Source organism: Monopterus albus, unplaced genomic scaffold (genome assembly GCF_001952655.1).
Source record: "Monopterus albus unplaced genomic scaffold, M_albus_1.0 scaffold3.1, whole genome shotgun sequence".
Lineage (NCBI taxonomy): Eukaryota > Metazoa > Chordata > Actinopteri > Synbranchiformes > Synbranchidae > Monopterus > Monopterus albus.
This window is the reverse complement of record NW_018127883.1, coordinates 1,748,418-1,771,019: the sequence shown is the minus strand read 5'-3', so window position 1 is coordinate 1,771,019 and position 22,602 is coordinate 1,748,418. Positions and strand designations below refer to the sequence as shown.

The 22,602-nt window shown below is 39.3% G+C and overlaps 4 protein-coding genes across 5 annotated transcripts in view; 2 read left to right on the top strand and 2 right to left on the bottom strand.

Moving 5' to 3' along the window:
- Positions 1 to 1,542: 1,542 nt before the first annotated feature.
- On the bottom strand, positions 1,543 to 5,331 carry mzt1 (mitotic spindle organizing protein 1). Its single transcript, XM_020600064.1, has 3 exons — positions 5,009 to 5,331; positions 4,639 to 4,784; positions 1,543 to 3,973 (listed from the first exon to the last, which is right to left on the bottom strand). The coding sequence occupies exons 1-3, from the start codon at positions 5,058 to 5,060 to the stop codon at positions 3,950 to 3,952; spliced, it is 222 nt and encodes a 73-aa protein (XP_020455720.1). The 5' UTR covers positions 5,061 to 5,331; the 3' UTR covers positions 1,543 to 3,949.
- Positions 5,332 to 5,374: 43 nt separating this feature from the next.
- Positions 5,375 to 11,171, top strand: bora (bora aurora kinase A activator). 2 transcript variants are annotated; one of them, XM_020600052.1, is made up of 12 exons: positions 5,375 to 5,492; positions 5,802 to 5,957; positions 6,131 to 6,237; positions 6,852 to 6,897; positions 6,990 to 7,068; positions 7,484 to 7,528; positions 7,633 to 7,689; positions 7,794 to 8,074; positions 8,697 to 8,859; positions 8,995 to 9,548; positions 9,626 to 9,766; positions 9,950 to 11,171. In XM_020600052.1, exons 2-12 carry the CDS (start codon positions 5,808 to 5,810, stop codon positions 9,968 to 9,970), a joined length of 1,644 nt encoding a protein of 547 aa, XP_020455708.1. In that variant the 5' UTR covers positions 5,375 to 5,492; positions 5,802 to 5,807; the 3' UTR covers positions 9,971 to 11,171. The 2 variants fall into 2 exon arrangements, with proteins under 2 accessions (XP_020455708.1, XP_020455700.1); XM_020600044.1 differs by having other exon boundaries at positions 5,376 to 5,492; positions 5,798 to 5,957.
- An 86-nt stretch (positions 11,172 to 11,257) lies between these two features.
- On the bottom strand, positions 11,258 to 20,029 carry dis3 (DIS3 exosome endoribonuclease and 3'-5' exoribonuclease). Its single transcript, XM_020600032.1, has 21 exons — positions 19,699 to 20,029; positions 18,129 to 18,286; positions 17,777 to 17,973; positions 17,409 to 17,482; positions 17,045 to 17,212; positions 16,644 to 16,808; positions 16,365 to 16,478; positions 15,737 to 15,874; positions 15,392 to 15,538; positions 15,138 to 15,254; positions 14,934 to 15,035; positions 14,551 to 14,615; positions 14,202 to 14,286; positions 13,939 to 14,066; positions 13,581 to 13,667; positions 13,266 to 13,422; positions 12,599 to 12,813; positions 12,279 to 12,447; positions 11,907 to 12,065; positions 11,672 to 11,794; positions 11,258 to 11,413 (listed from the first exon to the last, which is right to left on the bottom strand). The coding sequence occupies exons 1-21, from the start codon at positions 19,915 to 19,917 to the stop codon at positions 11,348 to 11,350; spliced, it is 2,853 nt and encodes a 950-aa protein (XP_020455688.1). The 5' UTR covers positions 19,918 to 20,029; the 3' UTR covers positions 11,258 to 11,347.
- A 267-nt stretch (positions 20,030 to 20,296) lies between these two features.
- The window catches only part of pibf1 (progesterone immunomodulatory binding factor 1), a 19,182-nt gene continuing 16,876 nt past the window's right edge, over positions 20,297 to 22,602 (top strand). The window contains exons 1-5 of the mRNA XM_020604482.1: positions 20,297 to 21,026; positions 21,193 to 21,293; positions 21,874 to 22,072; positions 22,182 to 22,301; positions 22,600 to 22,602. The exon at positions 22,600 to 22,602 is cut by the window's right edge and continues 128 nt beyond it. Coding sequence (XP_020460138.1) covers positions 20,757 to 21,026; positions 21,193 to 21,293; positions 21,874 to 22,072; positions 22,182 to 22,301; positions 22,600 to 22,602 — 693 coding nt within the window. The 5' untranslated portion in view covers positions 20,297 to 20,756. The remainder of the gene's footprint in view (positions 21,027 to 21,192; positions 21,294 to 21,873; positions 22,073 to 22,181; positions 22,302 to 22,599) is intronic.

Here is a 22,602-nt window from a genome sequence, read left to right as displayed (position 1 = left end):
ATTTTTTTTTTTACATATTTTGATTGCTATGTCATTATCGTGTCTAATGATTGTTAACGATCCTTTAAAGAGTTTATGATCCAATTTCCTTGCTATGAATTTAATTGGGACCTAAATATTATAATCTTATGGTGTAAAAAAGTGGCTTGCATTTAATCAAGGGTGGTATATTGGAGTAAGCTCTAACAAGGTCACAGAACTCCTCATAGGGCAAATACAGGCCGTGAAGCTTCACATTGCTGAAGGATGAGGACTAGACAGGCTCAATCAGTTTCAGAAATAATATTAAATATATCACCTTAGTGCCAGTTTTCACAGATGATCTCTGCAGAATACACACTGCTGTGGGGTGTCAATAATTGGGTTTCAGGGCATAAAAATATGTTATCTACTTAGTCATGTTATTTGTTTTCTGTCATATAAGTGGTATTCAGATTCTTTTCAAAAACGTTCATACTGTATATCATGCAATGTAAATACAATCCATTAAGGGTTAAAGTTCCGTCTTCAAAGTTTTACTTCGGGGATGCTATATTCCTTTGAAAGGAGAAATCACGATTTTTCCCTTATAAATAAAAGCTGAGTGGTCTGTTAAAACTAACTTAGAGGTTTTGCAGCTATAGTCTGACAGGACCTTTAGCTTCTGACCACTAATGCAGGCAAACTTAAGAAAGACATTTCAGCTAAACTGACATTAACACATCAGTGGCTTCTCTACTTGTGTTTAACGGACAAACAAGAAGTAAACAAGCCACACAAATACATTTTGTTGTTTTCTGCTTGTGGTCTCGTTCCTCTTGTTCTCAGTCAGGTCTCAGATGATCATTAGATCTTTAAAGCAACTCTATCAAGTGAATCACAATAATATTAAATAATATTGACGCTCGATTGCCAAAATTTGCAAAATGTCACTTTAAATAAAGGTTTTACCATGTCCTTAAAGTATAAAAATCTCATTGTTCAAAACAAAGTGGCCTCAGAATGTTACAGTATAAAAAATTATAATACAGGATCATTTTTGTTGATGCATTAATATGTAAATACTGTAGCTATAATTTCATGACTTGATGTGGAAATTGTTCTACCTATTGTATATACTGGAATAAATATTAAATATACTTCATATTAAATATTTATTAAACATTTTTAATTACTTCCACTGTTCATAGTATTAATATGAAGAAAAGTGTCAGTTTATTGTTGCAATGGTGAAACACTTGTCAGACAAGAAAATAATTTCTTACATTGCAAACAAAGAAATTTGTCTCCTGTCTCAAGCTCTACAAATAAAATTGGCCACTAGAAATTTTATTTACAGTACTAAACAATTCAGAAAGTGTAAATAATAATAATCACCTTTATTTGGCCAAGTATTTTACACACAAGGAATTTGTTTCCGGTACAGAACCGAGGCAGCCATCTGTGGTGCCAACTCAACCGACGGCTCTAACCATCAGGGGCAACTTGGGGGTTCAGTGTCTTGCCCAAGGACACTTCGACATGTGGACTGCAAGCACCGAGATTCTAACCTCTGGCCCTCCAGTTGGGAGACGACTGCTCTACCCACTGAAACACAGTCACCCCCCGAGCTCATTGAGTTTCTATTTACTACAGTGATCCGACCAGCAGACCACATCAGAAATGATGACCTTTTAACTAAAAATTCTAGTCCCAAAATCATAAAATACTAAGCAATAAAACATGAAGTGGACATGACAAACAACAGACCATATTTATTAACCTAAACATAACTGTACACATAAGGATCGTTAACTTTTGGTTAAACACTATCTCACATAACACTTTATACTGTAATTGTCTTCATGAGACACCAAGTTTGTGATTTCGGTGTGTGCTGAACAAACAGCTCATCTTTCATTAAACATAATGAATTTCTAATCAGCCCAATCTAATTATTTCTGAAATATCCACAGCACACACTGGAAGTGTAAATTGCAGCACATAGATCTTTCACTTTTAAATGAGACTGACCTCATTTATCAGCAAAATAATCTTTGGCCTGAATAATTATCAGACATACAAACAAAAACACCTTCAGAAAATCTGAAGTGAGGACCTGCTCGCCTCTTAAGTTTATACAGTCACGTGACCTGACCAGTGCCCTAGTTGAATGCCTCTTAGATGTTTATGCATATATGGACACTAATCTCTCAGTAAGGACTATGGGATTTGGGAATATTTTGTTTTACAGAGATCAAAGTAATCTGCTTGGATAAGGTGAAACCCTTCAAACACATCAAACAAGAGAGCAATCCATCCAGAATCCCACGCCCACTGTAGCCAATCAAACGATAACTCTTACCTTTGTAAGAGAAGAAAAAAAAAAGATTCCCAATCTGGGTCTCCCTCCATGAACAACTCATGCAGCTCACCCCCCACAGAAGCCAGGAGTTAAGGCTTACGGACTACCAAGCAGAGCCACTGCACCCTATCTGTATGGCTCTCATACTTGGCTAACATGATGCTGGTATTGCGGAACAGAGATGTGTTAAGGGATCAAAGCAGCAGTACAGAGATTTAGACTCACAGCCTATCAGTCAAAATGGTGAGACAAAGCAGAAGACAGAAATGCTTACATGCACACACACTCTCCTGTTCACTTGCTGGCTTCCTCTGTGGTGTGCCTGTGAGGGGTGAGGCATTACTGTCAGATGGCTTAGGGGGTACTCATTTGTAGACATCTACAACGCTGCATGAACACCACTCACAAGCTACTGATACTGTGTGGATGAGAGGTCACTTCTAGCCTTCATACTGGCCTGTGGAGAAATGTTTTGTGCTCTCAGCAGTTTCCTTCTTCTGGAAGATGAATAGAACTATTTTACTGACAACAGTGAAGAAAACAATGTGGTTAGATACATTATGCACAGGCTTCATTTCAAGGTTTAGTTTTTTTTTTGGTCATGTTTGCATCATATCTCAAATACCCTTTTGTGGATGGAGCCTGGACATAAAGGATCAAAGGACATCCTGCAGTACAGAATGAGCATTGCCCATGTCTTCTCTTTTGCAAAATATTTTGGACATGTATGCGATCACTCCTGAATGGTCTGTTTTTGTACTGTACAATGTTCTACCAGTATATCTGTTCCTTTCACCTAATGCAACAGGAAAGATAATTTCCTGTTTGTAAAATCCATCGGAAAACTCTGTCTCTAATAAGGGAAGGGCTATAAGACTAATACGACTGGATATTTCAAATTAGGATCAACACAATAAAAAATTTGAGAGGGATTTAAAAATATATCTTTAAAATCACAGCATTTGATTGCTTTTAAAAAGCAGGATTGGGTATACTCATGAGATAAGAACCTGACATATAGTAGTTAGGACATCCAACAGCTTTAGATTGAAAAGAGAATGACAACACCACCTGGTGGCCATGGCCCATAACACTTCAATTTAGACTTTGTTCATCATTGATGGTCACATGGACAATGGAGCTTGCAAAATAATTGAATTCAACAATGCTTTATGCTTACATAACATTTTAAACAATTCTTAACAAGTAATTGTCAATTCAAAATACAAGAAAATGTTATCATGAAAAGTTCAACATATAGCTATCAGAAACTATACATGTGCTCATAAAATTAAGGCAGGATGCTAATGCTAATTCCACTCTGAAGTTGCACTTTACACATGGCAGCAAGGAGAAAGTTGAACTAAACCCAAATTTGAGGCAGAACAGCTGAACATGCCCCTCTTTCTGAGGGGCATAGGATGTATAGGAAGAGGACTGAGGTCAATACCGCTTATACAAAGATGCAATTCAAAGCACAAAACAAGAGCATGTTAACCACAGAGGAAGTGCAGAGGACAGACTGCCAATACAAAGATGAATCTGACTGGAGAAACCATAGAAGGTACAAATCCAGGATCATGATCCACTTAAAAAGTCCCAAATTAAGATTGTCGATTTTCATCTTCAATTTGTGCAGTTTTCAGAAGCCTGAAAGAGAAAGTAAAGATATAATAGTGATTCATTATCATTATAGTGCTTATATATATATATATATATATATATATACATACACACGCACACACACACACACAAGTAAACTGCACCTGCTTCATTAGAGAGCAACAATTCTGCACAAAACAAAAATATGATTAATTATTCTGGTGTATGCACTTTTAGTAGATAGTATGATATTACTCTTACATGTACAATACCATGCTGGCTCTGCTCCACTATTTTTATACAACTCTAGTTTTGAGCTCTGTATATTTATTGCTTGCCTTGTACTGTTCTTATACAGTTACTCTTAATTATTTACACTTTCCCCTTTATTTACTCCTTTGTGTCCTTATTTTGCTGTATCATGTGAATTTCCCTCTGGGATCAATAAACGTTTAACTTAACTGACAATAAATAGCAAACACTTTGTGGTTACTGCTGCTTAAATATGAGCAGTTTCTGCTTCTCTTTTATGTATAATTTGCCATTTACATAGGCAACTAATAAAATTTCACAACAAATAATTGTTTGATGAACAGATCTCACATGAAAGGTGTAATATAGTTGAGTTTATATAGGAGATTAAATGACCTCTGTGGTGAGATATAAAACATTCCCTATGATAATGACAAACATTTGGGAGCACGTTTCTGTACCTTAAGGGATTCAGATGCTTTTCGTAGTTCTTTGATGACTGAAGACAAGGCTTCTGGGTTGATGCCCTGTTCACACAGCCTCACACATATGGACAAAGACTCCATGTCCAAACCAGTGTTCAGCAACCTGGAGATCTCCAGCAGCACTGTTAGAGGCAGAAGGCCACAAAATAATCTAGTTAGATTAATTTTCCAGTAACATCGGAAAAACTTGACTTCTGCAGGCCGTATAGCAGTTTATGTTAGCAACGCTACAAACAAGCTAGGGGTTAGCAAAAAGCCATTTTATTCGCAAAATAATTGGAAGTTATTTTACAAATATACAAACTGCTGCATATGCATTAAACATTTAGGTTAACGTTATATTTACCATCCATTGTCTCCCGGACTGCGTTTAGGTTAGCATTTGCTGCACTTGCCATGGTATTGAATGGCTACAGTTAGCCAATGTTTGCTAGCAGGTGGCTAATAAATAAGACTTGACGAGGTCTCTGGAGTGGTACAAGAATAATATGGTACTGGAACAGCTCAACTAGACTTTAAACGCATCGTATTCAGTGTTGATAAAATCACCAAAAATTTGGTGTCACCGAGGATCCATATTAGCATCTAGTTAGCTACTTAGCTTAATTCTCAGGTCACTGACTCAAACTGGAGAAGGAATTGACGACATGTATTTCTTCTTTGGTGGATTCCGATTGGTTATGACAAACTTCCTGTGACGTTTCTATTGGCTAGTGAGTCTTGTGGGCGAAATTGAAATAAACGTTTGAACATCTCTGTGATTGTTTGCTAACTCTTTCAAGGAGATTGCTTTATGCGGTGTATTTCTAAGTCGTGGCTCATTAGAAGTTGTAAGTATCAACGATAAAACGTATATAGCTGATGTGTAAATGTTAAATGAGTTTTTTAATAAAGTGGAGTGTTAAGAAAAAGGACAGGAGCAAACGTATGTAACGTTATGCAACCACATTCTTTCTATAGTAGTCAGCAGTTTCGTCGGAAGGCTAGTTAAGGCTGCACAAATAGAGGAATTAACGTAATTTAGCTAACGTATTAGATTAACGAAATACAGATTGTCGTTTGCTTGGATTATGCTTTGGCAATTTTATTTCTGTAATTTCCTTTTCTTTTATACTAACTAGAATATTGGTTGTAGTCAGATACAGATGGGGGACCGTGTTGAACTACAGATTACTCCAGAGACTCCAGGCAGACCCTCCATTAGAAACCCCTTTGAAAGTCCCAATGATTACCACCAACTCCGGGAGCCACTGGTGCCAAGCCCATCTGTCTTCAAGTCCAACCCTTGTAAATCAGTACGTTGGAATACCTGTCACATCACAATTTTTATATAAAATAATTGATGACACACGAGGACACCCACATCCTAAGTTACTGCAAATATCTAAATAATGTAATATGTCAACAAGTTTTGCTTTACTGAGTGTGTATAGTCTTTGGTTTATTTCCTCATCGTGTCTTTCCCCAGACTCCACCCAAGTTTAACTGGTCTATTGATGAAATGGCCAGTCTTCTCCCAGTAGACATAGACCCAGAGGAAATTCAGCGGCAGTCTTTTTACCTCAGCCAGACAAAGTATGTACTGCAAACACAATAGTCAGAGTACTTGTTGTAGTCTAGATGTGTGGGTAATTGGGATGATTTTGACTTTTTTTTTTTTTTGGAATGTTTTGGTGACTTAATGAGTTTATATGTCGTACATTCACTACTGGTCAAATGTTTTAGAACACTGCTCTTTTTTTTCAGTTAATTCAGCAGTTGAATACAGCTGTGGCATTTTTTCTACAACTGAAATCAGATATTGTTTGATAGATAGCACTATTGCAGAAGTTCCCACACACGTTTTGCACTTCTAGGTCACTTTGCTTTGGACACCTGCATCACTTTTCAAGGCTTAATTTACTTCCACTGTTGCAGAAAATATGCAAGTTAACCATTTGGTTTCTGAAAAAGGCCTGTTTTATCTCTCTCATATCTCACCTGTTTTATATGAAATACATTTTCAGTTTTTGGTGACTTTTCTTTTTAGCTTCATACCATTTAATGCCATTCACTGGACTTGAACTACTTACATCTCAATAAAAACTGGAAGCATGGGTGTGTTCCAGAACCTGTGACTTGTTGTGTAGCTTGTTGTGTATTTTCCTGAGTCCTAAATGAATAAACCTTTTTGACTTCCAAAACTCTAGTTCGGATTCTGACATTGAGGAAAAACGTCAGAATGCTATTGAGCAGGTATGCTGACAGTATAAAAATAGAGAAGTTGATAAATTAATTTGACTTAATTGTATATGTAATTGTGTCATTGGTCTGTGTTCCAAAAAAAGTTTTTCACGAAAGGTGCCATTGTGCCTTCCCCCTGGGCAGAACCAGATTCCCACAAAGCCCCTAAGATCAATAAGAAAAGTGAGTTACCTTAGCGCTTATATTACTTTTTAGTTTAATTTTCCTTTCTGTAATTTGCCTTTAAATTTTCATGTTGTATTCTGGTTTTATACATTGAGTATTTCATGTTTATGTTTAGTGCTGACAAAATTAATTGATTTTGGTAATCTACTGAAAATAACCATTTTAATAATCTATTCCTTTTATAAAATGTATTTATGTATGTATGTTTATAATGTATCCAAAAAAGCCTGTCATTGGTTTCAACGTGTCAATGTAATTGCAAACTAAATATGCAATTTTTTTCTAATCGATCTGTACTTTCTGACATTTATAGAGTAAATGATTAATCAAGAAACCAATCAGCAGATTGTTTGATAATGAAAGTTAGTTGCAGCCCTATTCATGTAACTGTGTTGTTTCCTTGCACATATAGGTTCTATGTCTTCAGTTATTGCTGAGGAGCCAGAAAACATCTCAGGTTGGTGTGTTCTGTGAGAGAGTTTGACATTAATTTCTACTCTGCCCCAGCAATTGTTTTTTTCTTATCTGTTAACTTGTTTTTGTTTCATGTTTGCTTTACAGTTGCTTGTCAGACTACTCTTTCATTACCTTTGGCTTTTGATTTGGAGAAAGTACTAGGTAGGCCTCTAATAAATGTTTACACAATCAAATCAGTGTGTGTTATGACAGAGTATGAAAGTATGAGAGTATCCACTGTGTTTCTGTTTCTTCCCTCTGCTCAGGGGAATATTACCGCTACGAGGAGGCGTCTGATTCTGTGCAGGAGAGTCTTAGTTCATCCTCCTTAAGACGAAAACTCTTTCTCGATGGCCAGGGCAGTTACAGTGGCTCTGACGGCTCCAGCCCGCCAAGCCCAGAGAGAAGCCATGCCAGGCAGGAGAGGCCTTCTCTAACTCCAGGGGAGACTGCTGTAGGAGGAGCTGAAGGTTCCGAGGGAGAAGCTATACTGTCTATCTTTTCCTCCCCTGTAGCTTGTGGTATATTGGCTCCAACTCCTTCTACAGTGAGTGGACAAGTGTAGTAATATAATACAAATGGTGATTATTTCACCATATATTTGGCAAGGCAGTTTTAAAGTACAGTGTATGTGGATACATATTTGATTTTTTGCTATTGTATAATTTGAATTTGTAAAAAAAAATCCTGCTTTTTTTTTAAAGTGGCAACAGATTAAACATTTCTTTTTATGACCATAATATAAGTAGGTCATATTGACTCTAAATTAGGCATTATCCGGAAGGGCATCCGGCATAAAACATGCCAAGTTTAACGTGCGAGTCGTCAGTTCAGTGCGAACTGATGATTCGCTGTGGCAACCCCTAATGGGAACAGCCGAAAGCAGAAGAATATACTGTAAGTAGGTCATATTGTATTTCTGAAAAAAAATTTCATATTTGCCTTTTTCTTTTTATGGAGTGACAGTAAAATATCAGTGGTGAATGTCCTTCACTGAACTGAAAGTGTTTTAGGCCCTCAGCCAAAGATCTCGTTTATAATCATTAAAATAAAAAACCAAGCAATAATTTCTCAGGTTTAAGGGGTTTTATTTTGTGTTTGTATCAGACTGTTTATTTAGGTCACCAACTCTGTTAAACAAATGTATATTTGCTTTGTCTTAACTACAGGGTCAGTTGTCATCCAGCCCCATTCAGCATAGCTGTTTACGGGACTGCAGCCTCGGCAGCATCACCAGTCCTCTGTTCCCTGATAGGTCATCTCCTGCTGGCCTTGTCTCCCCTACAGTCTCTCCTATTGTTGCACATGCAGCGCACACACCCATAAGCTCAGGTAGACTATTTGTTTTGTAACTCATACCAAAATTGTGATATCCAAAGCATGGCAGCAGGGGAAAATAAAGCTTGTAGATACTCTGATGACATTAACTGTTTTTCTCTACAAAATCTGAAACTGTTCCTTCTTTAGCTGAGAGAAGGCAGCCGAGCAATTTGACTCCACATGGTGTTTCCTTGGACGTAGATGTCACTTCGTGCAATGCGAGTCCATTTGTCGAGGGCTGTTCTCCCATTCGTAGCTGCTCCCCACACCAGCTCCATTACCATAATGAGTCCCAGCACAATGTCAGGCCCAGACCTAGGCCCAGAGTTCGCTTTTGGGCCTCCCCTCCCCATATCTCATCCATCCTCAATCCTAAACTCCAAGACAATGAGGAGGCTGAGGACCAATTCTCCTGCTCCTCCTCCACTTCTTCTCCCCCCTCTATGGAGCTCGACCAGTCTTCACCCCTGGCCCAGGATGCTCTCCCTGCTGACACTGGGAGTCTTGGCCTGGATCCTATGGAACCTATCAAAATGGAGGAGGGCAAGGAGATAAGGGTGCAGGGTGAAGAAGAGGAAGGTGGAGGGCCTTCGGAACAGCTGACCAGCTCTCGTATGGGCATCTCAGCAACAGAAGGCTCTCAGATGTTTGTATCCCTTCTGGCAGAGGGAAGCAGTATACGCTGCGATTCCAGCATGCAGGTTTGTGTGAGGAGTTTCATTCAGGCACAACTATTGATTGGTTGTCTAACTGACTGGACTGCTTTTTGTGTCTTCAGGTGGACAGTGGGTACAGCACTACCTCAGCAGGCACTGCCAGTCTTATAGATGGCCTCAGCTCGGAGTATCACAACAGAGAGTCCTTCAGTTCAAACCTGCTAGAGGAAGCTTTCCAACTCAGTAGGCACACAAAAGTAAAGGTACTGTATATAAACAGGGCTGTGGATATGCAGGTTTGTGTGTTTAAATGTAATGCAACATTAGCACTTATTTAAACTACATTACTGAAATATCTTCTAGACTTTACTAACAGTAATTTGTGAATGCTGCAAGGCTTTATTGGTTTTTTCTTTCATCTTACTAAAAGAAAGTTTCTTTTTCAGGTATTCTATCCTCACCCCTGAGACATCTGATAAATGCATTTGCATTCTTCCAGTGGAAGCTTAAGGTGATTATTTTGTAATCAAATATAACAAAGTTTACACTATGTTGGAAGCCTTTATGTTGAATTTACTTGATTAGGGTGAATCGGGTCAACTGTTAGATTGATTATGATCTGAATTTAGGGGGTTTCACAAGTGGTTTTGAGTTCTTTCAAGATTCAAGTTGCCTGAAGCAGTATACACTGTGCCTTATCACAGGATAGAAGGGAGCAGACAACTCATAGCCCATCTTAATCCCACTGTAAGATGATGAAAACCCAGTATAATGTTGTGATAAAGGGAAGAAAATAGTCTGTTCCGTATCAAACATGCACAATTCTGTATTGATGCCAATGCCATCATTTTATCTGGTGCTGACGTGATTAGGCTGAAGTCACAGTTGTACTGTATTTGTATTTATAAAACCATTTATCATTATGTTTTTATGGCAAAAGTTTTTTTTTTTTTTTGTAGTTTCTTGAATGTTCCAAGAGTTTTTCAAATTCAGATTAGTTGTGGATCTTATTTGGATTTTTAAAATATTTATTCCAGTGTCATGCTGAATAGTCTGAGTAGTGAATCAGTGCTGACTGAGCCTTTTTTTTTCTTTAAAGCATTTTTCTGTACTTAAAACATGTCAGGATTAGTCGCACTGTCACTTGAGGACTTTTTTTTTTTTTTTTTGAGGTATACAATTTTCAGTACTGAGTATTTTGACATAATGGTTTGGTCCAACATAAAATTCAGCATTTAACACTTATTAGTTCTTGTAATTTCTTTGTTATTCTTAATGTTGTAATTTATAATTCTGTTCAAATTACATTTGATGAAATTATGATTTCAAATACTTTTGGAATATACAATTTTGATCTTGTAACAGTAAATCATTTGACTGAAATTAATGAAACGGTTTTATTTTTTTTATCTAGGTTTGAATACTTGGAATGTTGATAGAATGCTTTAATATTCCTTTTGTATACAGTTCTTAATGTATGGTTGTAAAGGAGACTGTAGACAGTAACTCATTTCTTAGTGTTACAAACCAAGCACTTCAGGTTTTACTAATTACAAGTCACGCTAGGCCAAGAAAACACACAGAGCCAGACAGATTAAAAAACAAAATGCTATTTATTGAGTTACGACTACACTGTTATCTGACAAGTTAAAGTACATTTATGACATGCCACTGTCCTATGTGCCAGCATGTGTCTTAAATCATATAAAAGAGGCATGTGTAAGCTCGGAGCAGTGTAGCTCGACTGTGGGTAGATTTATTAAAATGGGCACACGTTCTCAACGTTAAAAAAAATTTTTTGTAACTGCATTAAAGAGCCCAAACTCATATTTTTAAAGGTGGAATCAGTCCAGTTTTGGTTTCTTGGCCTGTGGTTCAATGTCTGGGGCTGGGACACTCACACCAGGGATCTAAAATAAAAACAGGTAACAGGAACAGAATGCTGAAGCAGACGTATAAAATGTTATTTGATGCAAGTTGGATGAATTTTCTTATTGGGCCTAGATGAAAACAACATGTTGAGTATCCTCATTAAATTTTGTATAATACGTTTGATCAGCTAGAGCACAAAACAGGAGAAGAAAAATCTCATGTTAAAGTTAAAGGCATAAAAAAAATCTGTAACTGTACCAGTGGTAATGTAGTAAAACAGATTAGTCAGGCCTTACCACAGGGTCAATCAGAGCCATGCGGATCTTCTGGTGCTGAATATTGGAGTCATCAAGGCTGATGGTGACCTTCACCTTGTCAAATATGTGGAAGGTGTGCTGCTCTACGTTCAGAGTAGGACCCTTAACACATAGAGAGATTTTAAACTGTTGTCTAATGGTTTATCATGTTGAACTAACAAGTTATTAACACACTGACTACTTGTCTTTGACACATTAAATTAAGTGTTTATACCTCTTCATCAAAAACAAGGTTTGGGGCTGTTTTGTCTTTGGTGTCAAAGAAGACTGTTCCCTCCAGGCCAAACTTTGGGATGAGCACAATGATTGCGTTCTTCCTCACAAACAGAACAAATCCCTCTTCGTTTACTATGCCTCGGTTCTTGAAGAACAACTGGAAAGAGATCGTTTGAATTATAAGCATGAATTTGGGATGTGTGGGGTCTGTTCTATTTGCTAGTCTAGCATTACTCAAACCAATGTGACGTTATGAATGGACAGTGTGCTGATTCTCACTTTAGGCTAGTATCACGGTTTTTTCCAGACTGTTTATGTGTAGGTTTCAAACCAGTTAACAAAAAGCCAACCAGTGTGTCTGTGTGTTTACCTGTGTGTGGAAGGACACAGATGCCCTCTGTGCGTACTGAGCCATTTTATGTCTGTAGTTGAGGTTGATGCAGAGGGCTGACTGCTTATGTTTGTCCATCAAATCTGGGTAGGTGCTGTCTGCTCCTATGGCCGCTGCCAGCAGGCGGTGTACTATAATATCTGCATACCTGTGTAGGAGAGGTTTACACAGAAAGAAAAGGGGAAATAAGGGATAATATAAGGAGCTTAAAAAGAGCTTTAAGCTGTACACATTTTTTTAGTTTTAAAGGCTCAACTCAACATATTTAGTTAGGATGTGTAGAATATCTCCTTTCATACCTCCTGATAGGTGATGTGAAGTGTGTGTAAATGGGTGAAGCCAGGCCATAGTGGTGGAAATCACTATCCATGCCAGAACAAAAGTAGACAGCCTGCATCATGCAGCGAGTGGCCAAGATGCGCAGTAACGTATTAAAGTATGGGAACCCATCCACTCTGGCCACATCAAGGGAGTCTGCCAGTGCCTTGGCTGAGTCTGTGTGAATCTCCACATCCTGACAACAAATGGAAACAAAGATGTTGACACTAACATGTTTATAACAGAAATCATAAGCATGGTTAGCTTTATATAATATAGGCACAGTTTTGTCAAAGAAGATTTCATACTTAATGAGTTAACTGCAGATTCCCAACCTGGGGTCCTAGTACTTCTGCAGTTGCTTGTGCATCTGTGGCCTTCCACAGATACAGACTGTATAGCCATTATCATTCAGTTCTGTTTGAATCACTGAATAAATCTGAGATGTGGGCAGTGATTCAGGGGTCTAGAACCAGGTTTAAATGTGATTCAGTTCACATTTTACATATCTGAAGGTATTGGCAATTAATGGACAACACCCTCCATTCCTCCATAACAGGCAAGATGAACTGAATTATCAGTAAGAAACAAGCATCCAACTTGAGAAACCAAAGCCATTTTTCTGTAAGACAACCTGTCTCCAATCACCTTGGATTTTGCAGCCTTGAGCAGGATGTCGTAGTTAGATGGAGGTGGTGGTGGATGTTTCCTCAACAGAGCACATTCTGCAAATTCATCATAAATCTTCTGGGCAACTGAAATATTGGCCAGCAACATGAACTCCTCTACCATGGAGTTTGTCTCCCTAAAAACAGAGAGAGAGAGAGAGATGGCTTTATCTACACATGTCCAAAACGCAGCATGACACACACAGACATACAATGAAAAGCTTAAAGCTGAGCTTTTGTGGAGAAAAGGTTACAAAAAGCATTTTGCAGAATACTCCTTTTTAAAGTTACCTACATGAGTTCTTTGGTCTGTAGGTCAATGGGGTCATGAGTTTCACTGTCCATGTGGAAACGAACCTCCATGGACGACAGTGTCAATGCCCTAAAAGATATCAAATACAACACAGAACACAATTCATGTTAAATACAACCAGTTTAACTAAGTTATAGGAGTTATGATACAAACAGCTGTGTTTCTGATTTCTTCCTCATATCTCCTAATTGCTTTTACACATGCTTTTGATTTGTTAACTTGAATACATGGCTCCTGATTTTGAGAGCAACTGAGCCACATGTAGACCAATAAACATACACATCAATGCCTACAGCTTTAGAATGTACCATTCTACTATTCTCTACTGCTTAGTCCTTACCCCTTCTCTATCCTCTGCCTCTTGAGGATTTTGGCTAGTTTATTGAGACCCCGCAGGCTCTTGGTGATACTGTCATTCTTGGTGGCATCATCAATTCTCATCTGGGCCTCAGCATAGGTCAGAGATGCCTGAACAAGATGGTGAAAACAGGAAATGTAATGTAACAGTATTACCTGTCAATACTGAAAAAGTCAATCATGCCAGAAACTAGGATGTTATTAATGTAATGCCTGTTGCTGCACATTTGCATGCCACTTTTGTACCTTGGAATTAATGACACTTTTTGTGAATCGAGTCTTGAGAATTTCAGCCTTGTGGTTCATCTCCCAAATACATGAGAAAGTCAGCCTTGTAAAATAAAAGTGACAAGAATCAAACACAAACGTCTTAACAACATTCAGAGTTGCAAAAAATAGTTTGTCTACAGAGCTACAGATCTTTGAGGTTGATGCTGGTGCATGATAATTAGTCTACAGAGTATAATTAAAGCAGTCTGGACTGATCTATTTATTCAATGGTACCTTCTGGGAAGAGCTGGAGCACTGACAACACTGATTATTGTGTTGATGCAAAAGTGTGTGTGTGTGTATATATATATCTTACAGTCCTCACCTCTCCACATTGGAGCGTAGGGAACAGAGATTGGAACTGAGCAGCTCGGGAACCATGTCTATCCTCTGTGGGACACAACATGAAGCTTGTGTAACTTGCTTTATTGTAGCTTTTTCAAGTCAAACTGGCTTTTACGAAAATCAAAAAAATTCTAACAACTATTCAACGATCAAGGTTGTCACAAATTGTGAGTCAAATAGCTTAAAACATGGCAGAAGTGCCAAGCAGTCTAGCACATCCTAAACAGATGAACAGACACATTGCTTTATGTTTTTTGTTTTGCTCTGTTGTCATATCTTTAGACAGTGACTCTCATCCTAGTAGTGAAGTTCAGACTTGGATGTTGGGAGAACATTAGGCCTCGTCTGGCTGTGTCTCCTCACCTTGCCACACAGGTAGACAGTGGTGCCACGGCTGGCAGCCTCTTTGTCCAGAGCGTTGCCAGGTCTGATGAAGTGACTGACATCAGCGATGTGGACCCCCACCTACAACAAACAAATAACATGCCAAGAGACTCACATGAAATATAAATACAAATAATGTTCCACTGGAGCATAATGGTGTATGAGTGTGTGTGTGAGGGTTACCTCAAGGTTTCCATTTTCCAGATCTCTGCAGTGCAGGGCATCATCTATGTCTGTACATCCTGGAGGATCCACACTGCACACTGTCAGATGCCTCAGGTCCTCTCTCCTCACCATGTCCTGTACCACACATCCACTTTAATATACTGATCTATACACATGTACTGACGAGACAGAAGCTCATAGTCTCACTGATAATTACTTGATGAAACTGTGACTAGAATACCGCTCTGTATCCCAAGAAATGTGGCTATTACCTCTGGTGTAATGGCCCACGGCATCTTGGGAAGGAAACTGAGTACAGCCTGAGAGAAGGCCTGGTGAGGGACGTCATGCTCCAGAAGCAGCACCTCCTCCTCTGTGTCCTTCTCCCCTGCACTGCCCAGACTACGCACAAAGTGACCCTAACAAAAAAGGAGAAAATTGTTTCTCTCCATGGACACACTTAGTGTTGTGTGCATATTGCTATATCGCATGAGAAGTGTGGTTACATACATATATAGGAAACATGAACAAATCAATTTCTTCTTAATCTAGAATATGGAGATGTAACCACTCATAGTAGGACATTAAAGTTCCAAAGATTTGACCGTCAGACTCACATTCGGATATCTGGAGTCTTTGGGCCAGCCGTCGATGGCCACCATGATCCTCTGGCCTGCCAGTGTGGACGCCTGACGTGTTTCAATGCGAATGCGTGGGATACGTCGGTCTGCTGGGGTGAAAAGGTGGCGAGTTGACTGAACAGAAAAGGAAAGGAGAGGGATGATCAGTGCTGAGGGTAAGAGACAAAAAAGTTCTGGACAGTTTATACAGTAGTTGATTTACAAAAATGTATAGATAGTCTTTACTGCCCCAGAGGTTTGTTTTCACAGTCAGGATATATTCCACACAGCAACATGCAGGTATATACAGTATATATTACACAGTATACTTGGGGGCATATACGTTGCATTCATGTTCTTGCCTGTATCCCCTGTTATCAGACTGACATGACACTGTCAAGGCAGTTTTCTCAGGGCTACTATGGTAGAAGGGAAAGAAACTCCTGCTAAAGCGAGGGAGTCAACTGTAAAGTCCTGTATCTCTGACCTGATGGCAGTAATGTCAAGTGTGGAATGAGAGGATGAGTAACTTATTAACTTACATTCACATTAACTTTGAGGACAGTTCAAAATTTTAAACCAAGCCGAAATAAACTGTGTATGACAAATGGTATTAGAGACTCACCTCTTTAATCTGAGAGACATTGAGCATGCCACAGAATGGCCTCCAGTTCCTTTTGATGATGCCCACTACTTTACCTGTGGGTTTTCTGGCTGCTTCATGTGCTGATATCCTCAACTGCGCACAGAAACACACGGGAACATGGAGGCCATTAGATATTGTAGCTACAAAAGCCAAATAGGGTTTGTCAACTGGAGAAAAGTATAGGCTTTCATTTTGTACAGCACAGCCATAAGCCTTCAACTGTAAGTGCCTTCTCCTGTCAGCCAAATTCCATCTCACCACTTTTTCCTCCTCCTCTTCTTCAATATCATCGTCCTTTGCTGTGCCTTCATCCTGCAGCACGACTGAGGAGGGCGCCACCCACTGATTCCGTGGCAAAAGCTGTACGGCAACCACATCCTGGTGCACTGCTCTGTTGAGGTCCTGCAGACCCTGGATGAGAACCTGGCAGCAAGCCGAATTCAGAAGCAGAACTTTTAACACACAGCAGGCAAGCTCTTCACTATTTCTGGCAGCCAATTGTAGTAGTTCCTCCAGTTGGAAACTTCTCACACAAACCCTGATTAGATCCTTCCATTTCCAGACTTTGGACACCTGAATGTCCCACAGAATCAATAAAGTATCTATCTAATTGTTCAGAACCTACAACACTGTGCATTCACAAATGAATGTACACACACCTCTGTGCTGTCTTCTCCCTCCCCCTGCACAAAGACTGTGGCCTCGAGGTAATTATCCCTGCTGGCCCTAAAGGTGCCCTGGAGGAAGGAGCCACTCTTAATTCCTGTTTGGATCCTGGACAGAGGGAGGTGCTCTGGGAATAACACCTTACTGCTGGTGATCTCATTCTGAGGGAGGAAGCAAAATTAGATAAAGGGCAGGAGAAAAGACAGCGAATGTTGTCCCAACGAGTTTGGGCACAAAGATGAGGCACGAGTGCAAACTGAAGCAACAGGTACAATTTCTGCCTGACGTCTCACTTAACCTAAAACAGGAAATAGCTTTTATTGCTGTATTTAAATACCTCAAATTGTATGTGTTTACCTTGTCATCACTGGACAAAGCCAGACGATCCATAAGATCAGGGTTTGCTATCAGACTCTTGATGTACTCTTCACCTAAAATGTAAATAAAGATGTGTTTATAACAAATAGACGAATACAGCTGTTGCTGTATGAAAGCATTCTTGTATCCAAAAGTGACTTAATGAGCAGGCCTTAAATATTCTACTTGCTGAAAAATGGATGGTGATTATAGACTAAGTATTACACCTAACCTTCTGTCTGCACAGAATGTTAATCTGATCATTTTCAAATATGTCCCTGATGTACAGATAATTTTAAACTATTATTAAAAAATTGCTACTGCACCACATGATTTTTTTTTCCATTCTCTGAAGAAAGACCACCTACATTTGTACACCAGCAAGCCGCTGTCCTCTGCCTTCTGCTTGTTCCCTTGGTCATTTGTGAGGAGCACCACCTTCAGCCCATCTGTGCTGGACTTGGGCGTCTTCAGATGCTGACTGTACCATCTGGCTGCCACACGGATGGCGCGGTCGTTACGGTCATTGGCGCTCTCCCCGGGTTCACGTTCAATGAATGTCTCTCTGGAAGAAAAGAAATGATAGTTTCACTGTGTAGGTATTACAAGCACAAAAGCAAAACATACTTGTATGCTGTGATTACATCTAATGTTTTTACTTATTTTATTGCAATTTAGATGTTGTGATGCAGTTAAAAACAAACAGTGGTGTCTTTGTACCTGTGGTGTTCATTGGTAAATGTGTAGAAGTGTTTCTCTTTCTCGTGCATGATGTCTTTGAGGCGTTTGTAGACTGGCGCACTGCGATGGCGTACCTCTTGCAGTACAGTCTGAAGGATAATCACGTTACGAATTACAGGATCTCCCAGCACATCAATCTGCAGAACACAGGGAAATTGATCAAAATATGGTTTAAAAACAATGATAAATGCTCTTTGTTGTTAAAGTTTGATTATTATTAATATAGAAATCATCATCACTTGTCTACAGTTGAAGTGAGAGGTTTACATGCACCTTAGTCAAATACATTTAAACTTAGTTTTTCACAACTCCTGATATATCATCCTATAAACATTCACTGTCTTCAGTCAGTTAGGATCACTACTTTATTTTAAAAAGGTGAAATGTCAGAATAACATTAGAAAAAGATTTATTTCAGCTTTTCGGTCTTTCATCACATTCCTGGTGGGTTAGGAGTTTACACACACTCAGTCAGTATTTGGTAGCGTTGCCTTTAAATTGGTTAACCTTTGGTTAGCCTTCCACAAGCATCTTACAATAAGTTGCTGGAGTTTTAGCCCAATTCTCCTGACAGAACTGGTGGAACTGAGTCAGGTTTGGAGGCCTCCTTGCTCCAGTACCTTGACTTTGTTGTCCTTAAGCCATTTTGCCATAACGTTGGAAGTATGCTTGGGGTCATTGTCCATTTGGAAGACCCATTTGTGACCAAGCTTTAAGTTCCTGGATGGTGTCTTTTGATGATGCTTTAATATATCCGTGATGTCAAACAAGGAGGTGCTGAGTTTGAATGTAGGCCATAAAATACATCTGCAGGTGCTCCTCCTATTGACTCAAATGATGTCAATCAACCTGTCAGAAGCTTCTATAGTCATGACATCATTTTCTGGAATTTTTCAAGCTGTTTAAATGCACAGTCAACTGAGTGTATGTAAACTTCACTGGAATTGTGATATAGTGAATCGTAAGTGAAATAATCTATCTGAAAACAACTGTTGGGAAAATGACTTGTGTCATGCGTTACATATGTCCTAACCAACTTCCCAAAATGAGAGTTTGTTAACATGACATATGTGACATGATTAAAAATCAGTTTGACTTCAATCCAAGTATATGTAAACTTTTGACTTTAACTGTATGTCAAACTAACATGGCAATTGAATATTATACAAACATTGTAGTCATAAAAAGAGCAGAATCTATAACTGAGTGAAAAGGAAATGTTAATGAAAAGCAGAAAACATGTTTTGCTGTGGTGATGTCACTCGTAATCACATAAAATAAAAGTGAAACAAGACTGTAGTGTCCTGGTATTTACCCTAATTTAATGTGGTATTTAACTGCTAACTTATAAAGTCACCATGTTAAGATATTTTTCTGTAGACTCTTGTATTCTAACTCGAGTTGGTAATTTTACTTGAGCAGATGTTTTGGTAACCCTGCCTTCTTTTAGGGACAGAAGTCTGTGGAAAATTACATGTCAAGAGGTCTAGAATTCACCATTCTGCACTGCTTGATGCTCCAAAAACGCTTATTTCAAATCTTATTTTACCTGATGCAGCACAACATTAGTGTCAGGGATCAGATAATGTGGATAAGAGCAGAGGTTGCTCTCAATACACGCTTCTTGCTGCAGCACTGTGGACTCCTGTTTGCATTCATCACAGGCTTCGCTCCCGCACCAAATATCATCTCTCAGATAATGCTCACGCACTATTTTCATCACCCGACCCGACCGGGTCTTCTTAACAAAGGTTTTAGATTTCAACATGATGATTATAAAACCCCCTAAGATGTTAGGTAGATCTCGTCTTTTACTACCACCTGAAAGCAAGCAACCAGCTAGCCCATGTGTACTCAGTGGGCCAATAACACTTTCCCAGAGGTTAGAGAAACTCACGAAGTCATATTCGAGGTTTTCATTTAGTCATATATGTTTTAAAATGTTAATCTTTTTCAGAAACTATGTCGATACATAACACACGAGGTATGAATAAAATCACAGCTACACTTTTAAGAAGTAGGTTTAAACTGTGTTTATTTTGGTTGGCCATCTAATGCTTGTTGAATTAAACAAAGCTAAAAAAGGTAGAAGAGGGCCTGGCAAATTTCATACCGCCATCTACGGTTAGGAGGAAGTACTGCATGAATGTACATTGCGACGAGTTACCAGCAAGAGGACATTGATTGTATTGCACGTTAATCAACAGAGTGGGCGCTGTAGGTCCACAGAGTGGAACCGGTGGCGGTTAGCAGGTGACTCGAAGCGGCACCCTTCAAAATAAAAACAGTCTACCTTGTGAGTTTCGTAGCGTTACGTTAACGCCATACTAAGGCTTATAGCTTATTTCATCGAAGTATGAGTAGATTAGCACTCAGTTTCAAACGATATAACGCTAGCTAGAGTGGTGCTAGGTCGGGATTTGTTTTCGTTTCTCGTTGCTGCAAACTAAGGTTGAGAAATCACATACCGCTGGGAATATATTATAATTAGCGTCAACAATAACTTCTTATATGTGAGTATTTTCTGTGGTAACCGGATCTTTCGGCTTGCTATTTCACGTTGGCTAGCAAAAAGAAGACACTAAGTAAGGACCAAAACTCCACAGAATGCCTCCTAAGAAGCAGCAGCAGTGGAAGCCCTCAACAGTCAACGTCTCCAGCTCCCTAGATCTGGAGTCGGAGGACCTTAGCCTGGAGACAACTGTGCCTACAACCGAGGATGTGTCCTCCTCCGACGAGCAGCGGGGTGGCTCCGAGAAGGTGACCCGCCAGCTGATCGAGAGGAAGGAGCTGCTGCACAACGTCCAGCTGCTGAAAATTGAGCTCTCTCAGAAGAATCTCATCATAGACAACATGAAGGCCGACCATATGTCTAAGGTAGAAGTGGAGGGATGCTGAACGAGAAGATGGACAGTGGTTATGTGGTGTAACTTGTAGTAGCATTATGAGACGCACGGATTAGAGCTGCAGTAATCACAATTTTCAGAACAGTCTTTGCTGTAGTAATAGCCTTGTGATTTGTTTCCTTGCATGCATATTTAAGATCGAGGAGCTGGAGGAGAGGCTGAATGATGCTCTACATCAGAAACAAGTGCTGGCCCTGAGACTGGACAGCCAACTTAAACTTGCTCAGGAGGAGAACAGGTAGGAAAATTGGAGACAGTGGTGAACAGTGTCATTGTCACTGTGCATTTATCTGTTTTTGTAGGTGAAGATAGTTCTTTGTGCCTCTGGGTGTGTGTTTGGAGTCACTCTCATGCTGCAGAATGTGTTTGTCACTGATGAATAAGAATTTAAATATTAACCCTTTGCAGAATATTGCAAACACTTATTCAAAAAAAATAAATAAATAAAACGCTGTCTCTGTTGTTTACAAGTTTTTGAAAATGAAGAGAACAGGACAAGCAAGCATTTTCTTCAACCATACAGTCATGTGATGTTTTGACAGTGGTCTCTATTAATACACAAGTGAAACACAATTAAAAAACACACACTGAGGAAGGTGAAGCCTGAAACACATTGCTAAGAAAATTTGTGACTGGTTACCCTGTTCATATGCCAAATAAGAATATCTAGAGAGTATTATATACATTATTATATATATTTTTCAATGCATTAAAGAAGAGTTTTAATCAGCATAACTTTACCTGTATTATTTATCCTGCCACTATTGTATCTGTTAAGCAAAAATGTGAACTGTGCTAACAAAGACTGTCCTCACCAGAAAGCATCAGGCTCTGCGGAAGCAGGAGATGGAGACCATCCTGCTCAGGCAGCAGCAGCTGGAGGAGACCAATCGACAACTGTGTGAAAAGGCTGGAGAGGTGCGGAGGTCAATCCGAGATCTGGAAATCTCCCAGGACAGGTACCAGGAGCTCCGTGACCTCCCTGAGGACAAAATGTCCATACAGGAATATGTATCTGTAAGTATGGGGGAACTCTCCCCAATAACTACACCATCCTGGTGAATACTGTGATCAGATATGTCCTCAAGCTATCAGGAAACATGGTGACTTTGTGCTGTGTGTGAAGGTACGTTTCTATGAGGTGGTGACTCCTCTGCGGGCTCAGCTGGCTGAACTCAGTGTGAAGAGGGGCAGTTTGACTGAAGAGCTGGATACACACAGAACCCAGATGAGGGCTTTGATGGAGGTGCCACACACATGCTGTACTCTCATCTTTCTTTATCACTTAGCTAGTTATGGGTGACCTCTTCAGCATTTTATCTCATCTGTTCATTATTGCTTCCATTGTTCAAATTATAGCTCGTGTACAGTTTAATGTTCAAATTAACATGTAAGATGTGTGAAATGCTTAGGGAATTTTTCTTGATGGGGATTTTGCTGAATTTTTGTCTGGAAAAACTTAAGGTGTTTAAGAGGCTAAATCGTGCCAATATGAATCCTCTATGTAATGTAAACGTCTCTTGTGTCTATGTGTATCCACAGAGCTA